This window comes from Ambystoma mexicanum, chromosome 2p, assembly GCF_040938575.1.
Source record: "Ambystoma mexicanum isolate Mex_15411 chromosome 2p, UKY_AmexF1_1, whole genome shotgun sequence".
Taxonomy (NCBI): Eukaryota; Metazoa; Chordata; class Amphibia; order Caudata; family Ambystomatidae; genus Ambystoma; species Ambystoma mexicanum.
In genome coordinates this window covers 1,337,140,884-1,337,162,527 of record NC_090923.1, presented here as the reverse complement: position 1 = coordinate 1,337,162,527, position 21,644 = coordinate 1,337,140,884, and the positions used below count along the sequence as shown (strand labels likewise).

The 21,644-nt window shown below is 48.8% G+C and overlaps 1 protein-coding gene across 3 annotated transcripts in view; it reads left to right on the top strand.

The window, feature by feature from the left end:
- SLC5A10 (solute carrier family 5 member 10) overlaps nt 1-21,644 on the top strand; it is a 1,126,075-nt gene that overhangs the window by 1,061,974 nt on the left and 42,457 nt on the right. For all 3 annotated transcript variants that reach the window (XM_069645685.1, XM_069645684.1, XM_069645682.1), the window contains 2 exons: nt 9,382-9,550; nt 15,933-16,148. In XM_069645685.1, coding sequence (XP_069501786.1) covers nt 9,382-9,550; nt 15,933-16,148 — 385 coding nt within the window. The remainder of the gene's footprint in view (nt 1-9,381; nt 9,551-15,932; nt 16,149-21,644) is intronic.

Genomic DNA, 21,644 nt, shown 5'->3' with positions numbered 1-21,644 from the left:
AATGCATTGCCTCTTGACTACACTTAAAACAGACCAATGCAGTATTCAATATTGATTATGAAATAAATCCCCAGGCGGCGGCTTTACCAAGTTAACATGGTGCCCGTCACCAGTACCAGGCAGACACCCCCCTGCCCAGGGTTTATAGTGGTTAGTACTCTGGGATAGGCTGCGTCCCAGGAGTTCTAATCAGGAGCTAGAAATCCCGGGAAGAAAAGAGATGAATGGCACCAAAGTGTGCGCCACTGGTGTCATCAAGGGAGCCACTGACGTGAGCAGTGTTCAAAGTCGGCGGGAGCGGTCGGGAGCAGTGCTCCTCTACTGTTTTTTAATTACGTTTCACTGTTCCTATGCCTCTATTTTAAAAAGAAACCGTTCCGGAATGGTTTTGTTTTAAAATAAAAGTGAAGGAAGAAGTTGAAACTTGCACTTTCTGCGCACTGCTTTGGATGTTCCCAAAAACAGCCGGCGCATTTGTTCGGGTGTTGTATTGTGCGTGGGAGGAGGCGTGGCTATTGGGGTCTGTGGGCAGCAGGGGCAGGCCAGCAGGGAACACAGTTCCATTACTTCTTTTCATACACTTCGACGACTGAATGTGAGTGAGGAGATGGTGGTATTTGGGAAGATGGTCCATGACCGGCGGGGATGGCACGAGCATGGCCTGGAATCGTGGACGGTGAAAATAGCGACCAGCGTCAAAAGGAGAAGTAATTGGAGATCGTGAGGAAGCCAGACTAGAGTGTAACCAATTAGCTTCTGGCATTGCATAGCTTGGGGTACAAGTTACATTTAAAGTATTTCTCTGGCCGCTCCGCCTGTAGGCATAAAAGCCCCACTAAACGTGCCTGGCAGGGATAAGGGATTGTGGCCATGATTGTGTTGAGGAAAGATGACCTGTGGATGTGGCAGGGCAGACAGTTCCTTGGAATCCTTTCAAGAGAATACAGTTTGCTATAATAAATGTTTAGGAATTTCTGGTGATGAAGTAAAAAATGTTACTTTAATACTGGATAAAGTATCTAGGCAACTGAGTTAGTAAATTCAATGTTTTATTTTGTAATATTGAAATAACGTCTGTCCCCATAAATTAAGCATTTTAATTGCAAGCTTGGCTTAACTGAAACGCGTATAACATTAGCATGCATTTCATGTCATGTAAACGCAAATGGTTTCTGTATCTGATAGGTTATTTATAACGCGCCTGAGGTTTCAATGCGCACACTCAGGGATTGAACCTGTGTTGCCCTGTGTCATTTTGTTTCCAAGGCGAGCACGTTGCCCCTGAGCTATCCCCCTGAGACGAAGAGAACACTTTTTTCCATGTTTTGGCTTTCTCTTTCTTGTGTTAAAAAGGATGTTGCAGCAAAATAAAGGGTGTCTCCGAAGGAAATGTCAGTAGTTATTGACTGCACTCTAAACATTCGGATTGGCTGAGAGGAGGTCAATAACAATCTCCATGTGCTAACAAACACTAATAAATAATACATTTATTTTATAATATATTTAACCTCTCGCAGACAAATCACACCCAGATAAATCAATGAGCGTGCTCCGGATCATGGACTTTAGTTAAATGGTGGGTCTACATATTTTCGAAAGCCTACTTAGTAGAAATGGTTTCAGTGTGTGGATTTCAAGGATCGGGGCTGGAAGCCCGTGACGGAAATGTTAGAGGGAGAAAAGACCGAAGATCATTTTTCCAAAATAACCTGGGGTCACTTGGCCCCCGCCCCCACCCACCAGGCAGCTATGGATCCTGATGGCTCTCATGTGACCCAATGCCCATCAGCCGCCAATCATCACTTCCCAGCTACTTTACTGATCCTCCTTGTTGTTGGAATCCGCCCCACCACCTGCATCTTCCTCCCCTTCCTCCATTGGACCAACACTGTGACTGTGATGTCGCAGCTGGCCCTGAAATGGACAAAACCACCCCTGCCCACAGGGTGCTGACCATCCATTTTCCAGCAGCCTTTTCTTGGAGATTTTTTTTCAACATTCCTTAAATCTACCTGCTCAACATAGATCCCAGCCTCACTGTTTTTTTTTTTAATAATTCTGTTTATTACGTTTTAGGAACATAAACAACAAGACAAACATGAATCAATGGTATACACCAGATCGTGGTAGCAAGGCAGTTTTCAAAAGGCAAAAGGAACCCAGTCGGGTCAGGAACCAGCAGGCATGTGTGGGATAGGTCAGGTAACCAATGTTAACATCTGTACATGTCTGTTTTCAGTGATAGATTTCAGTTAACGTCCAACCACTTATCCCATATTTTCCCGAATTTGCGGGGGCAGCCTCGTGCATTATAAATCCGGCGCTCCACGGCCGCGCATCTGTCCAGCTCATTGCTCCAGCGGTTCACGGATAGCGGGTCGGCAGAGCCCCAGCTAGCCGCGATCAGTCTTTTGCTTGCCCCCAATGCCAGTGTCAGAAATATTTTCTCATATTTCGACAGGTCCACCTCACCTCGGATTCCCAGCAGTATCATTTTGGGGTCCCTGGGGATTGTTGTCGCCAGGGTGTCTGCGATCTTGTTGATACAGCTCTCCCAGAAGACCTGTAATACTCGGCAGTCCCATAACATATGGTAAAATGTGGCAGGTTCTGTTTTGCACCTGAGGCATGTCCCGTCTTCCAGTCCCCCCCATTTGGCCATGTCAGTGCGTGAATAGTATGTGCGGTGGAGGATCCTCAGTTGTATAAGCCTGAGCTTGGAGTCTATGCCTATTTCTCTAGGGGACATCAATGCCTCTACCCAGTCTTCTGGTTCCATTAGACCTATGTCCTTTTCCCCTTTTTCTTTGAGCCCATCCAGCTGCGTCGCCCCAAAGGAGTTGAGAGCTTGATAGAGCGTGGAAGTGACCTTGGTGACAATGTGTTGCGAAAGGATGTTGGTCTCAATGGGAGTATAGGGGGGTATAGTTGTCGTATCAGGGAATTGTGTGCGGATAGCGTGGGCCAGTTGCGCATGTCGAAACCGGTCCATGGGAGCAAGGTCGAATCGCTCCTGCATGGTCTCAAAGTCAAGGAGGTGGCCGTCCTGTATCACATGCGCTAGTGTATGTATCCCTTTCGCGCACCAGTGGCCGAAGGGGCCCATCTTAACAATTTCCGGGAGGAGTGCGTTGTGCCATAGGGGTTGGGATAGTGTCGGTTTACCTTTCCAGCCTATTAGTTTGTGCGCGTCCCGCCAGGCCCGGCTAATGTGGCGTGTCATTTTGGGCAACAACGGAGCTTGGTCGTGGGTGGCGTACAGAAACTGTAATGGGGTTAGTGGGGTCATGCTTTCTATTTCAAGACGGATGTGGGGGAGTGTGGGCTCTGCGTGTATCCAGTCCTTTACCACCCCAATCTGGGCTGCAAGGTAATACGTGCGTATGCATGGCAGACCGATGCCTCCCTCCCACACTGATCGCTGAAGCGTTTCAAGGGCGATCCTGGGTTGTTTCCCTCCCCACAGCAGGGTGCGAAGGCGTCTGTCTATGAGTGCGAAGGTGTCTCGGGGGATGGGAAGGGGGGCGTTTTGGAGTACATACAGCAGTCTGGGGAGGGTCAACATTTTGAATAGCGCCGCTCTGCCCATTAGTGATAGTGGGAGTGATTGCCAGTGGGAGGTGTCCCTATTGAACCGGTCAATTATTGGTTGTAAGTTGAGTTGCAGGAACCCACCCAGTGTCGGGTCGAGTCTTATGCCCAGGTATTTGAGTTCTCTAATGGAGACGTGATATGGGCAGGATTCAGGGATCGCAGACTCGTTTCCCTTGACCGGGAAGTAAATGGTTTTGGTTTCGTTAACCTTAAGACCTGCAAAGCGCTGATATTCACTAAGGATGCGGGAGACAATCGGGCAGGATGTGCGTGGGTTGCTGAGGTATATGAGGAGGTCGTCCGCGTACAGGGAAAGTCGGTCTTCCCCCCCTCCCGGCCAGGCAAACCCTGACCAATTAGTGTTATTCCTAAGCTCAATTGCGAGGGGTTCTATGGCCAAGAGAAAAAGCAGCGGGGAGAGGGGGCATCCCTGTCTCGTACCACGGCCTAGGGGAAATGATCGGGAATATCTGCCGTTCACCCTTACCGTGGTCTCCGGTTGTGCATACAGGAGTTTAACCCACGATATAAACGTCTGCCCCAAGTTCATCCGAGCCATGATTGCCCACAAGGCCTCCCAATCTACAGAGTCAAATGCTTTTTCGAAGTCCACTGCCAGGAGGGCCAATGGGGCTGGTATTTCCTTAGCTCTGCTCAGCGCCAACTGGACTCTGCGCAGGTTCATGCGGGTGGATTTGTTGGGCATGAATCCGCATTGGTCGGGGTGGACCAGGGCCTCTATAACTTGCAGCATTCTGTTGGCTAGTATTTTGGCGAGGACCTTGGCTTCGCCGTTGATCAAGGATATTGGGCGATAGGAGGCACATTCCTCCGGGGGTTTCCCGGGCTTATGTATGACTATTATGCATGCCTTCCTAAGGTCCGGGGGGAGTGCCCCCAGCTCTCTGCTGCGTAGAAACATGCGGTGCATGTGGGAGGGCAATGACCCGCCAAGGCATTTCCAGGTTTCTGTAGGGAACCCATTAGGACCCGGGGTCTTCCCAGGTTGGAGCTGTGCGAGCGCCTCTTGTACCTCGGTGACAGTGATTTCGGCATTCAGGAGGTCTGTTTGGCGCTGGGAGAGCTTCGGGATCTCGATCTGGTCAAGGTAACATGCGGGTTCGGAAGACTGTCTCTCGGCCGATGGAGTGTAGAGTTTCTCATAGTAGGCGGCGAATGCCGCAACAATGTCCGCGTCGTCTGTGAGGAGCGTTCCGTCTGGAGATGTTATTGCCCGCACATGTCCCCTGGCCTGTTCGCGCCTTTCCAACCAGGCCAGTGTCTTATTCGCCTTGTCGCCTCGATCGTAGATTTGGCTCCGGACTAACTGATGGGCTATTCGTGCATTGTCTAGAGCCAGGTTGCGAAGGGCCTCTTGTGTTGTGATCAGCTCCTCCTTCGCTTCTTGGGTGCCGTGTTTTAGGGTTTGCCGTTCGCACTCCAGGACACGTGCTTCTGCCTCTTTGATCTTTTGGGTTTGTCGTCTTCGGTAGGCCGAAACTTCCGAGATAGCCTCCCCGCGGAGGACAGTCTTATATGCCTCCCAGAGTGAGATCGGGCAGTCCACTGATCCTTCGTTGTTTTCAAAATATTCTGTTGTCCTCTTTTCCAGTTCCTCCGCAATTTCGGGGAGACGTAGGTGATACGTGTTCAGGCGCCAATTACGATCCGGACCACGGCCGGAGTTCTTCATGGACAATAGGAGCGGAGAGTGGTCAGAGATACCTCTTGCGAGGAATTCCGCATCGAGGAGCCTGTGCTGTATATTGCGGGGGATGAAGGCATAATCGATTCTGGAGAATGACTTATGGACGCCTGAGAAGAAGGAGAACCCAGCCTCGTTGTTGTGGAGCGAGCGCCATGCGTCCGTCATACCCAGGGTTTCGGCGAACGTGGCGAGTGGTGTGGGGGTAGGGCAGGTGCCTGACCTCCTGTGAGACCTATCGATTGCAATGTTCATTACTTCATTAAAGTCTCCGCCAATCACCCCCCATACATCGGCCTCATCTTCTAGTAATCGGCACTGTAGCTCGGAGAGTAATTCTTTCGTTTGTGAGGGAGGTGCGTAGATTGCAGCGAGGCCCCATTTCTCGCCCCAGATATCGGCCAGTATCATGACATAGCGGCCCCGGGGGTCGGTCTTGACCTTCTTGACCTGCAGGGGGACTCGCTTGTGAACCAGGATCATCGTGCCCCTGGCTCCCGTTGTGAATCCAGCCTGGTAGGCGTGGGAGTAGTTGGATCTTTTGAAGAAGTGTGTGCTCGTACCGAGCAGATGTGTTTCGTTTAAGAGGGCTATATCGGGCGAGTGGCGATTAAGATACTGGAGCACTAGTCTTCGCTTTATGCTGGAGCCAAGGCCGTTAACGTTCCAGGAGAGCACAGTTATCTTGTTGGAGTCCATTCTATCTGCGTGGGGCGCATATCTGGGCATCGAGGATCAGTGGTAGTCTTGTGCGCTCGAGAGATGTATGGCGTTGTGTTTCCGGGGGAGACGGCCGGGGGTCGTCTCAGGTTGGTATATCTGCTGCCCGGATGATGATTATGTCTGTGATCCTGTCCACAGATTGAGCTCGATTCCCTTGCCAGTGCTACGATATGACTCGCCTTCATATTTCTTGATTCGGTTTCTTTACAGTCCTTGAATTCCCCCCCACCCTGTACTTCCCCCCCAACTGGGAGCACCTGTCGCCCAAACATTGAACTTATAACTTTATAAACTTCTTCGGGATAACCCGGCTGTGATAACGCGCGCTCAGCCTTAGGGGGCGGCGGCCGCTAGGTGCTCATTTCCATTCTACCAATCTGCAGTTTGGTCCCTTCAGTACCGGGTACTCAGCCTTTTCCCGTAGGAGTTCTTGACGCGTCGTCTTCCGCATCGGACGGGGGGTGAGGAGGCGAAGGTCTCCCAGGTCGGGGTCGCTGCGCGGGTGGGCCCGGTAGCACGCGTCTCCCACTGGGGTCCGTGAGGACATGAGTTTCAAGCCAGTCCCATGCATCTTTGGGGTTGTAAAATAAGTGAGTGGCGCCCTCATACTGGACTTTTAGCAATGCCGGGAAGAAGAGGGCATATTTGATGGATAGTGACTGGAGCTTCCTCTTGATGGAGTCAAAGGACTGGCGGGCTTTTTGGACTTCTTTCGTGTAGTCAGGATAGAAGCCGACCTTGTAGCCGTTGTACGTGATCGGGCCCATGGCCCTTGCCATTTGTAGGATCGCATTGCGGTCGCGATAATTCAGTAGGCGTGCAATCATTGTTCTGGGCGAGGCACCCGGTGTTGGTCTGCCGGTGGGGACTCTGTGTGCCCTTTCCACCGAAAAGAATTTAGATAGCTTCTTCGGGGCAAAGATATGAGTGAGCCAATCTTCTAGGAAGAGTTCTGCGCTGGGGCCTTCCTCTTTCTCTGGTATACCAAGGATCCTGAGGTTATTGCGTCGCGCTCTCCCCTCACTGTCTTCGGCGCGGTTTTCCAGTTGGGTCACTTTTTGGGTAATCGCGGTGAGCTGTTGTTCCATGCGATGGACTGCATCTTCAGTGTTAGACACCCTCTGTTCCGCTTCCCCCACCCTGGTCGACAAGTTGCGGAGGTCCTGGCGTATAAGGGACACCTCAGAGGATAGGCCACCTATTTTTTGTTCCAAGGACGTCCTCGAGTCCCCAATCGCTTTCATAAGATCTGACAAAGAGATAGAAGGGTCTCTGAGTACTCCAGGGTTACTCTCTTCTTCTGGGGGTTGAGGTTCGCGCGGGGGCGGGGCCCCTACGGTGAAGAGGTCCATCTTGCTCTGTAGTGTTTGCCTCTTGGTTTTCTCCTTTCCCATGCTTCGGACGGGCTCTATGTCGTTGGGATCTGGCTGCCCTCCTTCGGTGCGCACTACGAGCCGCCGCCAAAGCTATTTTTTGGTATGGCCGCAGTGTCGTCGCTCAGCCTCGCTTAGTTGCTCGGTGTATAGTAGGGATGACGTGGGGAGGACTGTACCCCTTTTCTATCGTCGTTATGGGCCTGTTTCCACTGTGTAGGGTGGCCCTCCGTGAGCGCTGCGTTTCGGGCGTTGGTTTAAGCCACTCGGGGCGGTCCCAAGAGGGGGGTAGGGCAGGTCTTGGGGTCCACCATGGACCGGGGGAGAGGTCCCCCACCCTCTCAGTGTGGCTGCGTTTGTGGCTCGTGGGACTATGGTGCAGCTGTGCTCTGTGTCCTCCTGTAGCAGGCTGGTTGCCAAAAGGGGGTCGTGGGGGGGGGGGGAGCAAAACAAACATCCACCCCCCACACCCGTGTACCTTGCCGCGGGTGCCTCTGGTTGCTGCCTCCTTCAACGGGGGAGCGCAGCTTTGGGCTCGTGCTGCCGCTCGACCCCGGGTATTGTAGTCCTGCAGATGAGGGGGCCCCACTGGGAAGGTTGGCGATGCGGCGTCACAAGTGGATCGGGGGGTGTGTGGGCAGTCGGCGGGGCCTTAATCCGAGCGTCGGCCCCACCTGGGAGCCGCAGCAAACTCAGCGTCTCCGGGGGGGAGGGGCGATCCTCTACTCCCGCCCGCGCCGCGATGGCCGCGATTCAACCGCCGGCGGTCCGCGGGCTGGTTCCGGCGTCTCCCGCTCCGATTTCCCTTCGGAGTGCGCCGACAGCAGCTCCAGCTGGTCCGCCGCCGTTGGTGGGCGGCTGAGGCGCGATCGGTGCTCGTGGAGTGGAGAAAAAACAGGATAATGGTAGCGGCCGCCGGGAGCCGTTAAGTTTAGTCCCGCATGCGTCGCGCGCGCATGCGCAGTGTCTGGTTATCCCCAGCCTCATTGTTGGGTGCAACTAGCCACAGGCATCAGTTGATTGATAGCCTTATTGCCTGGAGCTGCTGTGGATTACGGGAAGTTGTGTGCCCCGTGCCCCACTGTATGCCCCCTTGCTTTGCCCATAAATTGGGCTTCCTGCATTACAACTTTCCCTGTTGCCATCAGCAATAGGCACTGATGCTTAATAATCAACGGACGCCTCAAATGTACTAACATAAACCCCCACATGCCCACTTTAGATAGGCAACCACACAGGCAGCGGAATCTGTGCTTTTGGAGTCCTGCATGCATTCTAGGATTGTAATGCGCACTTAAGGATCTCAAATGCTTGTTTATAGCCATCCCATACTTCTCCACATGCCCCACTTGCTTCAGAAGATGTTTGCATACTCTGTGCCCCTTTGGTGGGCGCACAGTGGCATATCAATGCTATTACGTTAATTGAGTGAAAACGGTATGCAAACACTAGACCGAAACGTACACGCATACAGGTATTAGCATAATTGACCTAAAAACATTTGGCCTAAACATTTGATCAAATTGTGTGGACCTTTTTTTTGGTCAATTTTAATTAAATATATATATGGGGGTGGGTAAGGGTATAGATTGGGTTGAGGGGAAGCGTGGGGTTTGCGGACGGTCGAATAAATTGTGGTTGCCCATGTGTGTACAAGAAATAAAAAGGTGTGGCTTGTCATGCATGCTGCTTTCCTTTTCCCACGCGCCACCTGGACCGTAGGCCAAATTCACCCATTACCACCACACTATGAAAATATACCCAAATACACATCTAACTTTTCTTTAAATAGATTCAGTGATATTTCTAAATATCTGTACGGGACACATCCAATCAAATGTGTTGATTTGTATAGCAAGCATTGGACTCTTCCAATGGAATGAATCGCATGAGCATGCACTATAATCCAAAGATTGGATTGGCACCTTTTGCATTTGTTAAAGAAGGGAGATATTCTTTTAAAATATTGCAACATTACCCCTGCAGAATTGTCACTGTGGTGCTGGTGGCGGTGAGCGTGGTGTGGATCCCCATCTTGCAGAGCGCCAACAGCGGGCAGCTCTACGTCTACATTCAGTCTGTGACCAGCTACCTGGCCCCTCCCGTCACCGCTGTCTTCACTCTGGCGGTATTCTGGAAGAGAGCCAATGAGCAGGTAAGTGCCTTTTCCCCTGGTGTTCTATGCATTATATGGCCTGAAGACAGTATAGACTTCACGCAAGCTAGACATTAGTGGTCATCAAATGCAGGAAAGTGGTATGGGTGAGCCAATATGAGCTAGGCAAGCAGAAGAGATTTAAGGGGGAAGATGTGGTGTATTTTACTGCAGGAAGAAGTGGGAGAAGAATTGATCGAAGATAGAACAAGATATCAAACGAGTTATTCTACAGGAGAGCGTTGCTGCAATGCCAATATAGGATATCAGAGGAAATAAGGTTGAAAGCTAAGATCTGCAAGAAAAGAGGTGATGTAATCAAAAAGTGTTTTAGGTCAGAAGAAATGATTCAGTCGGAAAGTGATTTAAGGTATGCAAAGTCATCTGAAGGATAATTGATCTAAAAAAGAACGGATCTATGGGCAGATGTGTAATCTATGTGGGGGAAATCCCCATTATATAGAATGAGGCGGGCACCATCTTAAATAATTCTACACAATTTCTTAGTTGATCCAAGTACAATATTAGCTGTTAACCAAAACCTGAATTGCACAATTCAGCAAACAATGTGCATGTGCAACTGGGGGTTCATCACCACTATTGCTTGCACCCCAGTAGCAAATACTGCAGCGCGTTCACATAAAAGTTTTAAAAAAACGTATTTAATTCATTAATTCATTCAAAACTTTATTTGGCATTGAAAAACCCTAAAGTTCATAAAAACAATTACAAATAACACAAATCTACAAAATGGACAGGCAATAAAATGAATAAGAAACAGTGGGCGGAATAAATAGCAATCAGAGCAAAACGTGCGTACGACGAGTTTGATTTAACAATAGGGAGAGTGTCCTCGCAAGCCCGCGATCACACGTAAGCTGCACAGTTACAGCTTTTCCTAGCATAGGCTTCCTGGTTCAATGCTGTTGTCACAGTCCTCACTTTTTATTATTTTCCGTCTGCACAGCCATGCTCGATGGACATAACAGGCTACAGAATTCACAAGATGAGGGTCTGCGGTTCTGTCCAAAATTAAAGTGCTTCTGCAGTTGAGCGGATACTCGCCTTCCCAAGCAAGGGTTTCAAATGCCGAGCTCTCAATGGTTTTAACATAACACAAGAAAACAGCAAATGCATAATAGTTCCCTCACCTAAACTGCACAAGGGACACATACCCGACCCATCAGGGTCCCAAAGCTTTGTGAGAGCTGCAATGTGTAGTGTCTCAAATCTGAAACTAACATATAGAGCTCTTGAGCATGGTGGGCCTATATAATCGAGATAACCCTATAAGCCAAAATCTAATTTGCATAGAAGGTAATCTGAACCAAATTTCATCTTATTGGCAGCTACTTCCATTTTCTCTCTGCCCAAACCCATTGCTGCTCTCCTAATCCTATTCAGGGCCGCCTTATCGGCACTGAGTGGCTCTTCCTAGAACCCAACTTCATTTAGCGTAAACAAAACCTTTTTCACATGGGCCCCTCACGAAATACTTTTACCACCTTCTAAACTCCCAATTTCAGATATCAGACTGCGTTATTCAAACCTGCTCCTGGGCGAAGACCCTTGGAGTTTATCTAGACTCTCATTTAAACATGAAAATGCATGTTACCCAGACAAAGGTTGCAGGCGCGTACGCAACGAAGCTTATCAGACAGATAAAACCCTATCTGTTAAAAATATTTCCTCCTTGGCTACTGTCCTTATACATTCTAAGATAGGGTTTATAGTCATAATTTCGAAACCAATAATGTCGAAAGTCATTTCTTTGAAAAAAAAGTCGAATTTTTTTTTAATGCATTTTTCTTCGAAATGGGGGGGTTTCCCCAACCCCCCCCCTTTTTTTTTTGTTTTACCCATTTTTTTTTTATCCCGAACCCCAAAATAAATATATAATTTAAAAAAACGGAATTCAACATTTTTTTTTTCGACATTATTTTTTTGAAAAAATTGTCATTCGACATTATTTTTTCGAAAAAATGACCGAACACCCTAAAATAGATTATTGCAATAGCCTTCTCACTGGCACATCAAAAACTAATGTTAAGATATTACAGACCTCCCAGAATAATGCGGTCAGAGCTGTCTGTGGCTCAGGTGCTCCGATCATATAACGCAAGTGCGACGGTCCCTACATTGGCTCCCAATCCAACAGCGTAGCGCCTATAAAATTCTCACTCTGACACACAAATGTCTGGCCAACTCGTCCTCTTCAATCTACTGCCGGGCAGATAGCACAGTGAGTTGAGCACTCGTTCTGACATCTGCACGTAGCCTGCTGATGCATGTTCGAATCCCAACTCAGCCTTTCATCCTTGCGATGTCAATAAATTGAGTACCACGCAATGTGATAATAACAACAACTGTTATTGCAGCGCTTAGATACCTGTGGGTTTGTAGCGCTATATAAAAACGTGTTATTATTACTAAGCCTAATAATCTGTTTCAACCTAAATGCAAATTGTAGAATTTTGGAGGTACTAGCTTTGACGCCTATGCTGCATCTCTCTGGAATGCTCTCCCTCCTCATCGCCATAATATTCCTGCCCTACCACAGTTTGGAAAGCAATTAAAACCTTTCTTTTTAATTCTAAGGTTAGATCTTTTTGTGTCACATCCTTCTGACCTTTGTCTTGTTCTTGCTCACTGGACCACTTGCGCACTGAGGCCTTTGGCCGTGTGGCGCTATATAAGCGATCCTAATGATAAGAGGAAAGGATGCTTAACCACATCTCGGTATTTCTTCAGTTCCTCGGTGCTGCATAACATAGCCCAATATATTACTGGGTTCAAGGAGACTGGCTCTCTCCTATTGGACGCACATCAAGCTCGAGAAGTCACAATGCATTAGGAGGGCCTAGTGGAATCTGAAGGAGCAGTTTCCGATGCTTATTTTCATCCCTGTCTAGACGCATTAGTAGAGGCAATTTATAATGGCACAATCCCATAGGAAAACGTTCTGTGAATCAGGCCCATTGTGTTTACCTAGCCCCACTATTCTGCTCGGATGGCTACCAATCTTCACGTCTGTATGCGACATCTTTGTTAGCGTTGCTCCTTCGTTTTAAGGGCTTGAGTGGCGAAACCAGTGGCCAATCCATTTCCAACAACGTGCCCCTTCACAGGGGCAATCTCTGGGATCCACTGGAGCTAACAGGGTAGTCTTGTTTCCTTATCTACACATTTTAAGTGTGTGCCAACTTATGGCAGAGAAAAGCATTGTGCTAAAAAAATAAGTTTCCACGTCGTGGATAACGTGTAGCTAAAAGTGCTTTGCTCTGCGCCAAGTTGGCCCACACGTGAAATTCGGCTGCGATATTACCTCTGCTCGATGCCAGAGATTGCCCGTAGTATTTACTAGTGAGGTGCAACCTATACTGTTGATGATCCCGCAGCTTCGTATGTACATTATCCATGCTGGGAAGCATAATGTAAATGAGCAGATTTGATGTAAGGGCTGGGCAGTGAGCCAGATTTTTATTTATTTATTCATTCATAACGCACACAAAACCCAGAGGCATCTAGGCGCAGGAGAAATGACGAACAATAGAACATGTGATCTAATTGAATGCTGCTCTATGGGATGAGGAATCTTAGAAGGGGAGTGAATGGTTACTGGGAAGAAGTAGAATCTAGGGTAAAACTACATGGGGAGGAGAATGGCCCAAAACAGAATATGTTGGGAAAGGAACAGAGTAGCATAAGAGGTCTGGTATTGAAAAAGTGACCTTCCAGATGAGAGGTATGGTCTGGTGGAATCATGAGCCAAGCAATAAGTAACTATTTAAGGGAACATATATGATCATGATCTAAGCGAGGCGAAACAGTGTCATGATTTTTAGTGTTTTAACCCTTTCTCTTCCATGTGGACGTGCATATGCTTCTTAACTTCCACAGGAAAGCATTTCATCCCCTGCAGTGAAAGGGTTAATGAGGAGAAGAGACCCATGGGCGAGAGCGAATTAGTGATTTAAGTGTGGGAGAATGAGTCTTGTAAAGAGATCATTTACAGTCTGATAGCTGGGATGTAATCTGAGCGATCATAAATGATCTAAAAATGGAACTGGGGTGCCAAGGGGCAGACGTCTAAGGGAGATCTAAGGGAGATAGTGGCATGCTTGGGAGATGGCAGTATGCTTGGGAGATGGCGGCATGCTTGGGAGATGGTGGCATGCTTGGGAGATGGCGGCATGCTTGGGAGATGGCGGCATGCTTGGGAGATGGTGGCATGCTTGGGAGATGGAATGCTTGGGAGATGGTGGCATGCTTGGGAGATGGCGGCATGCTTGGGAGATTGTGGCATGCATGGAAGATGGCGGCATGCTTGGGAGATGGCATGCTTGGGAGATGGTGGCATGCTTGGGAGATGGCGGCATGCTTGGGAGATGGTGGCATGCTTGGGAGATGGCGGCATGCATGGGAGATAGTGGCATGCTTGGGAGATGGCGGCATGCTTGGGAGATGGCGGCATGCTTGGGAGATGGCAGCATGCTTGGGAGATGGCGGCATGCTTGGGAGATGGCGGCATGCTTGGGAGATGGCGGCATGCTTGGGAGATGGTGGCATGCTTGGGAGATGGCGGCATGCTTGGGAGATGGCGGCATGCTTGGGAGATGGCGGCATGCTTGGGAGATAGCGGCATGCTTGCCAGATGGCGGCATGCTTGGGAGATGGCGGCATGCTTCGCAGATGGCGGCATGCTTGGGAGATGGTGGCATGCTTGGGAGATGGTGGCATGGGCATGCTTGTGGAAAACAGTCTGCTGGAGGAGGCGTGCTCTGAACTAAGATAAGTGGAACATGGTAGGGCACATGATCCAGGAGAGGTGACTTGTTGGGGGCAGAGAAGGGATTCAAGAGACAAGAAGTGACCAGAAGTAAAGGAATGTATCTGAATGATGAAAAACGATCTGTGTTATGACATGTGTGGTCTAAGGAGTTGAAGTCATCTCAGTGACCAATCTTGCTCCATGGTAAAGGGGGCTCTAAGGATGAAAGTGCCCAATAAATGGGAAAGAATGGGTCTATGAAACTCACATGCAACTATTTAAGGGGGCAGGGAGAGGGATCCGAGGAAAGATGCATGATGTAGAGCATTCACCCGTAAACTGTTTATGTGGTGCAGGCGAAACCCCTTCATCTCTGGAACACTACACTCTGTTGGCAAACATTTGCCATAGTGAAGCATCCCTACATGTGGAAGAAGCATGAGCAAAACCAAAGGTTGATTCCGGGAAGGTTTTGAATCAATCATAATCATTAGCATTGCACTAGGCAACCTCTAGACCACAGTTATTTGGCCCGCTAAGGCATTACACAAGGATAAAGATCACATGCAAATCAGGCTTTGCAATAGCTTGTACCCCTTTGTGAGACAGGGTATACCCAGATGTGGGTCAGTTGCACGCTATGTCATAGAGAACCAAGCTGCACCTCACTGACGAGGTTGCTTGTGGTTCCGTGCAGCGAGGACATGGCCTAGCAGTTCAGGCTGGACTGCTCTCATTGGTAACATAAAATATGTACAATGCACTCCTTCTAGGTGTATATATGTTAGTAAACATAGGTGAATGTATAATTTGAGGATGCAATTCCTAACCGTAAGGTGCAGGGGAGAGAAAGCCTGCCCTGACACCTGGGCGGGAAATGTTCCCAAGAATGAGGGAACTCCCGTCCCCTGCACCCTATCGTAGGCCAAAACAATGATAGTGTGCAGGGGAACTCTTATCTTGTTTTCTGCTCTCATTGGTGGCAGTACCAGACTGATTTGCATATGGCTGTTCCTCTTCCTCAATGACACACATGAGCTGAAAATGGTGCTGTGGAAGGTTGTCCACAGCACTGTCTGGGGTACAAATGTATTGAAACCCCCCCCATAACATGTATTTGTCTATAGAAGATCTTTAATCTAAAGCTGGAAACATGGTCAGTTCTACATAGGTGCTCCAGTCTAAGGGAAGCGATCTTGGGCACAGTGGCCTCTATGCCCCACGGTACAGGGATCCAGTAAGAGATGCGGCGCAATCTAAAATCTTAGTCAATTGGGGAGGAAATACTGGATCTAGTAGAGCAGGGGCTGGGATAGTAAGAGTGATGCAACGAAGAGGCCTGTGCAAGCATCAATAATTCATCAAGGAAACTGATGGCTCAATGAGCAAGCTCTGCCCCTGAATTTCTTTGCTCTGTTTGATCTTGAGCTTGATATGTCACCCGCGCTGCAGTGTACCCAGATGTGTTAATGCATGTGTGCACGCGCCTTGGTAAGTGTGGAAGCCATTATCACCCAGGCCTGAATGTCAATATCTCCTGAACTATTCTCATGATGGACTGGATGGTAAACAGCCGACATCAATGATCTCAGCGGGGCCTTTGTTTTTCAGGGTGCCTTCTGGGGTTTGATGGTGGGACTGGTGATTGGCCTGGTCCGGATGATCATGGAGTTTATCTACCCTGTCCCGCGTTGCGGCGTCTACGACGAGAGGCCATCAGTGATCAAGGACGTCCACTACTTGCACTTCGCCATCATCCTCTGCGCCCTGACGGTTGGAATCGTTGTGGGGGTCAGTCTGTTGACAGAGCCTCCCTTGCAATCACAGGTGAGTGAGTAGTTTGTTCATTTAGTTGGTTTCAGACTATCATCCATAAAACACCGGATATCACAAACATATATTATTCCAAAAATAAATGGGTTAGCAACACAGTATGTTCAAAAGAGAACGTGCTAAAAAGAGGATACAATAGAAATGGTACTGGTTATTCAATAAAACAATACCACCAACATACATTTATTTATTTATTTATTTATATTGCGCCGAAAGCCTGCAGGCATTGGGGCGGACACATATAGACTCAGACTAACATATAAAAACAGGATTACACATCTAATTAAAACAAACTAAAATGCAAAAAATAAAACCTTGCTGTAAATAGGAGCAGGGATTAAAGTGCAAATCCAAATAGTGCAAACATCAAGGGAAGCAACCCATTGCTACAATGCCTGCTCTCAACCCTTCCTGTTCTCATCACTCAAGCTAGGATCAGTCCTTTGTCGTGACTCCTGAGGGCTAAAAACGTAGCGGGTGTCACCCGATTGGCACGCAGTAAATTTGCAACGGCCAATATCCCGCACGGGTGAGCAGTGGACTTGCGTAAGATGGAAGCTTCTCTGGGGTGCCTTTGCTAGCAGTCTCTGAAGCAATGTGTCAGATATTTGTTTCTCAGAGTGCAGTATAAACGACGGATACGTCAAAACGCTGCTGGTCCTCCTTCCATGCATTTGCAGGGAAGTGACCACCCGGTCATTGTCCTAGGAGTCATGCTATCATAACCACAGAAATGTCTCTAGATATCTCGCTCAGAAAGTGGTCCGGTTTCCACAGAGAAGAGTCCTGAGAGCAAACAACTCTAATCTTCTGCTCATCCCCAATGCAAGACTGGCCATGGTTGCACAGAACTCCTTTGCCCACACAGCCCCCAGGATATGAAATGTTCTTCCGCCTGACCTGAGGGCTTGTAGCAGCTTTCTGAAATTCAAACAGACACTTCAGACACTCCTTTTCTGCTAGATGTTTTGCCCACACTTGCCCTGCCTTTCGTCCTCATTTGTTTTGTCGAATATGCCTACGGCTTTGTCGATGCGCATTACAAATAAAATAAATAAATAAACCAAACTCACTTTTCTGACCACCATTCACATTTGCACAGTTTAGCAATTCTCAAAGCAGGATAAGCTTTAGCGTCTCCAAGCCATTCTACAACCAGCATTGTGTAAAGCGTGTGGTCTGCAGTTTGCACGGCTTCATGGAGCTGATGGGTGTGCGGGATGCATAATGGGTACTTGGTTGGATTCCTCTGCAGATTGTGCACTGCTTGCAGTGGCTACCTCTTGGGCTCAGTCCTCCTAGGAGACGGGTTCTTGCCACCTCCCCCAATATCCATGCATTTGTGTCGGTTACTGCTTTGAGGCTTCTGTGCAAATGGATGTCAAGGTGATATTCTTGGTTGAAGGTTTCATCTGATGTGCGCCAGCTGTACATGTCTCACGTAGGATTTTAGGGTGTTAACTGCGAGGTGTGGGTGCCTGTGTCTGGTAGGTGTGGGCTTCTGGTGAGAGATGCCTTCCGATCACCCTTTTGCACCCTTCTGTGTTGATGTCATGTGCTGTCTCTAAATCATCTTGTTTGCCACCACTGCTTGAGCGTCTGGGATGTGCCTGTTGGAAGCTCGTTGGTCTCTTGAGGAAAAAGGGTGCCTATTGTGTTTCACAGAAGGAAGCATGGCAGTACGGTTCTAGGTCATTTGGTCGAAAATAAATGGTCGACAGGACAATTGGTCGACACCAAAAGGTCGACAGGTCAACTAGTCGAATAAAATGTTTCTTCACAATTGTTTTTTTTTGGGGCGGGGGGGGGGGGTCCCCCAACCCCCTTTTTTTTTCTAAAACCCCCTTTTTTTCCCTAAACGAAAACCTGAAAAATATATATATAAATTTAAAAAAAATTCGACCATTTGACCTGTCGACCAAATTGTGTCGACCAATTGTCCTGTCGACCATTTGTCTGTCGACCATTTGACCGGACACCTGGCAGTATGTGAACGGTGCCTTTGCATGTTTGTGGGAAGTAACGTAGTCCAAACCTGTTTCCGAATTGCAAGTGTCATCCGACGTCACATGCTTGAGAGTGGAGGGATTTCTTGAACCCTTTTTCCTGCGGTTCCGCGACGTGGTGTCTTCCGTGAGGGATTGCGCACTTTGTAAGCATCCCCAACATGGCAACAATACAAATACAGTTCAATTGTGTCGTATTAACGCTCACAGATGCGGAGTCATTGGTAAACAAGGCGCGCGCACGTGATTGGAAACAGCCGTGGCCCCAGGGAGTTGTGTAAGGGAGAGGTTGACAGCAGGAATTTTAATAAGGCGAACCAAACGATTATCAATGTACGGAACTCGGAGTTCTGCGTCTTTATAAAAGCGCAGTCAGTGTCAGCATATGATTAATCGGCTAGTGGTAAGGGGCGCCCACTTGCACTGCTCACTGTGCTAACTCTCTTTATTCAAAGGTCTACATACAGTAAGCAGCACGCATGTTAAGTAAACACGTATGTTCCCGGATCCTTTCTTTCACCTTCAGTTCCATACAATCAAACCGATGAAATCAGGGCAGAACCAGAGGCAGGCCATCAGAGGAATGGACCTCTCGATGTTGTGGTGAAAAGACTTTACAGTCCTGGAGACTCTGGGTTGTGTCATGTTCGGCCCTCTCTGCCCACAGGAGCCACTATTTTGGGCGATGTGTGACTCCGCCGGGTAAATTGGTTACTGAGTGGGTTCGGAATTAATTGTTTGAGGGGCGAAATCTTTCATTGACTCTTGCACTTGGACGCTTCTTTAAAATGATTCAGGCTGTGACAGGGGCACATATGTATAACTTGCAGCTTTGAGTGGGTGGGATCAATGGAACTGTATTGGATGAGTATGAATTATAAGGTAAACGATGTGTAGGATTTCATCATATTTGATGCTGTTTTATTGGTGTATTGTTGTATCTGTGTTAAAGTTTTATAAACTAAAGACACAATAAAAAATAAAAATAAAAAAACAATGACACCTTCGGGCAAATCATCACGAAAGAAAAGAGAAAGAATAAACAGAAAAGAAACAGTCGTCACAATATAGATTGTGCAATACATTGGAGTTGTGCTAATTCTCGAACCGTGTGATGAGTTACGAAGCTATGTTATGTACACTGACAGAAACTTCTCCTATAACTCAGGGCACCCCGCTACCATTACTGACCAGCAAGGCTTCGCAGCACCCTTGGGAAATACCTCCTTTCATCTGGACATTCAATTCATCTACACTATCCAATGAACATATTCCTCTACCCTCTTACCATATCCCTCTCAGGTGGGACCCGGTCTCGCGCAGCAGTGTCCTAAGCTATCCAATGAACAGATTCCTCTACCCTCTTACCATACCTCACTCAGGTGGGACCCCGTCTCGTGCAGCAGCTTCCTAAGCTATCCAATGAACAGATTCCTCTACCCTCTTACCATACCCCACTGAGGTGGGACCCCGTCTCGCGCAGCAGAGTCCTAAGCTATCCAATGAACAGATTCCTCTACCCTCTTACCATACCCCACTCAGAAGGGACCCCGTCTTGCGCAGCAGTGTCCTAATCTATCCAATGAACAGATTCCTCTACCCTCATACCATACCCCACTGAGGTGGGACCCCGTCTCGCGCAGCAGCGTCCTAAGCTATCCAATGAACAGATTCCTTTACCCTCTTACCATACCCCACTCAAAAGGGACCCCGTCTTGCGCAGCAGTGTCCTAATCTATCCAATGAACAGATTCCTCTACCCTCATACCATACCCCACTCAGGCGGGACCCCGCCTCGTGCAGCAGTGTACTAAGCTCTTACCATACCCTACTCAGGTGGGACCCCGTCTCGTGCAGCAGCATATTAAGCTATCCAATGAACAGATTCCTCTACCCCCTTACCATACCCCACACAGGTGGGACCTCGTCTCCCGCAGCAGTGTCCTAAACTCTTACCATACCCCACACAGCTAGGACCCCGTCTCGCGCAGCAGTGTCCTAAGCTATCCAATGAACAGATTCCTCTACCCTCTTACCATACCCCACTCAGGTGGGACCCCGTCTTGCACAGCAGTGTCCTAAGCTATCAAATGAACAGATTCCTCTACCCATTACCATACCCACTCAGAAGGGACCCCGTCTCGCGCAGCAGTGTCCTAAGCTATCCAATGAACAGATTCCTCTACCCTCATACCATACCCCACTCAGGTGGGACCCCGTCTCGTGCAGCAGTGTCCTAAGCTCTTACCATACCCACTCAGGTGGGACCCCATCTCGTGCAGCAGCGTATTAAGCTATCCAATGAACAGATTCCTCTACCCTCTTACCATACCCCACTCAGGTGGGACCCCGTCTTGCACAGCAGTGTCCTAAGCTATCCAATGAACAGAATCCTCTTCCCTCTTACCATACCCCACTCAGGTGGGAGCCCGTCTCATGCAGCAGTGTCCTAAGCTATCCAATGAACAGATTCCTCTACTGTCTTACCATACCCCACTCAGGTAGGACCCCGTTTCGCACAGTAGTGTCCTGCGCTATCCAATGAACAGATTCCTCTACCCTCTTACCATAGCACACTCAGGTGGGACCCCGTCTTGTGCAGCAGTGTCCTAAGCTATCCAATGAACATATTCCTCTACTCTCTTACCATACCCCACTCAGGTGGGACCCCGTCTCGCGCAGCAGCATCCTGCGCTATCCAATGAACAGATTCCTCTACCCTTTTACCATACCACACTCAGGTGGGACCCCGTCTCGCGCAACAGCGTCCTAAGCTATCCAATGAACAGATTCCTCTACCATCTTACCATACCCCACTCAGGAGGGACCCCGTCCCGCGCAGCAGTGCCCTAAACTATCCAATGAACAGATTCCTCTACCCTTATACCATACCCCACTTAGGTGGGACCTCGTCACCCGCGGCAGTGTCCTAAGCTCTTACCATACCCCACTCAGCTGGGACCCCGTCTCGCGCAGCAGTGTCCTAAGCTATCCAATGAACAGATTCCTCTACCCTCTTACCATGCCCCACTCAGGTGGGACCCCGTCTTGCACAGCAGTGTTCTAAGCTATCCAATGAACAGATTCCTCTTCCCTCTTACCATACCCCACTCAGGTGGGACCCCGTCTCATGCAGCCTTGTCCTAAGCTATCCAATGAACAGATTCCTCTACTCTCTTACCATACCCCACTCAGGTAGGACCCCGTCTCGCGCAGCAGTGTCCTGTGCTATCCAATGAACAGATTCCTCTACCCTCTTACCATACCACACTCAGGTGGGACCCCGTCTTGTGCAGCAGTGTCTTAAGCTATCCAATGAACAGACTCCTCTACTCTCTTACCATACCCCACTCAGGTGGGACCCCGTCTCGTGCAGCAGCATCCTACGCTATTCAATGAACAGATTCCTCTACCCTCTTACCATACCACACTCAGGTGGGACCCCGTCTTGTGCAGCAGTGTCCTAAGCGATCCAATGAACAGA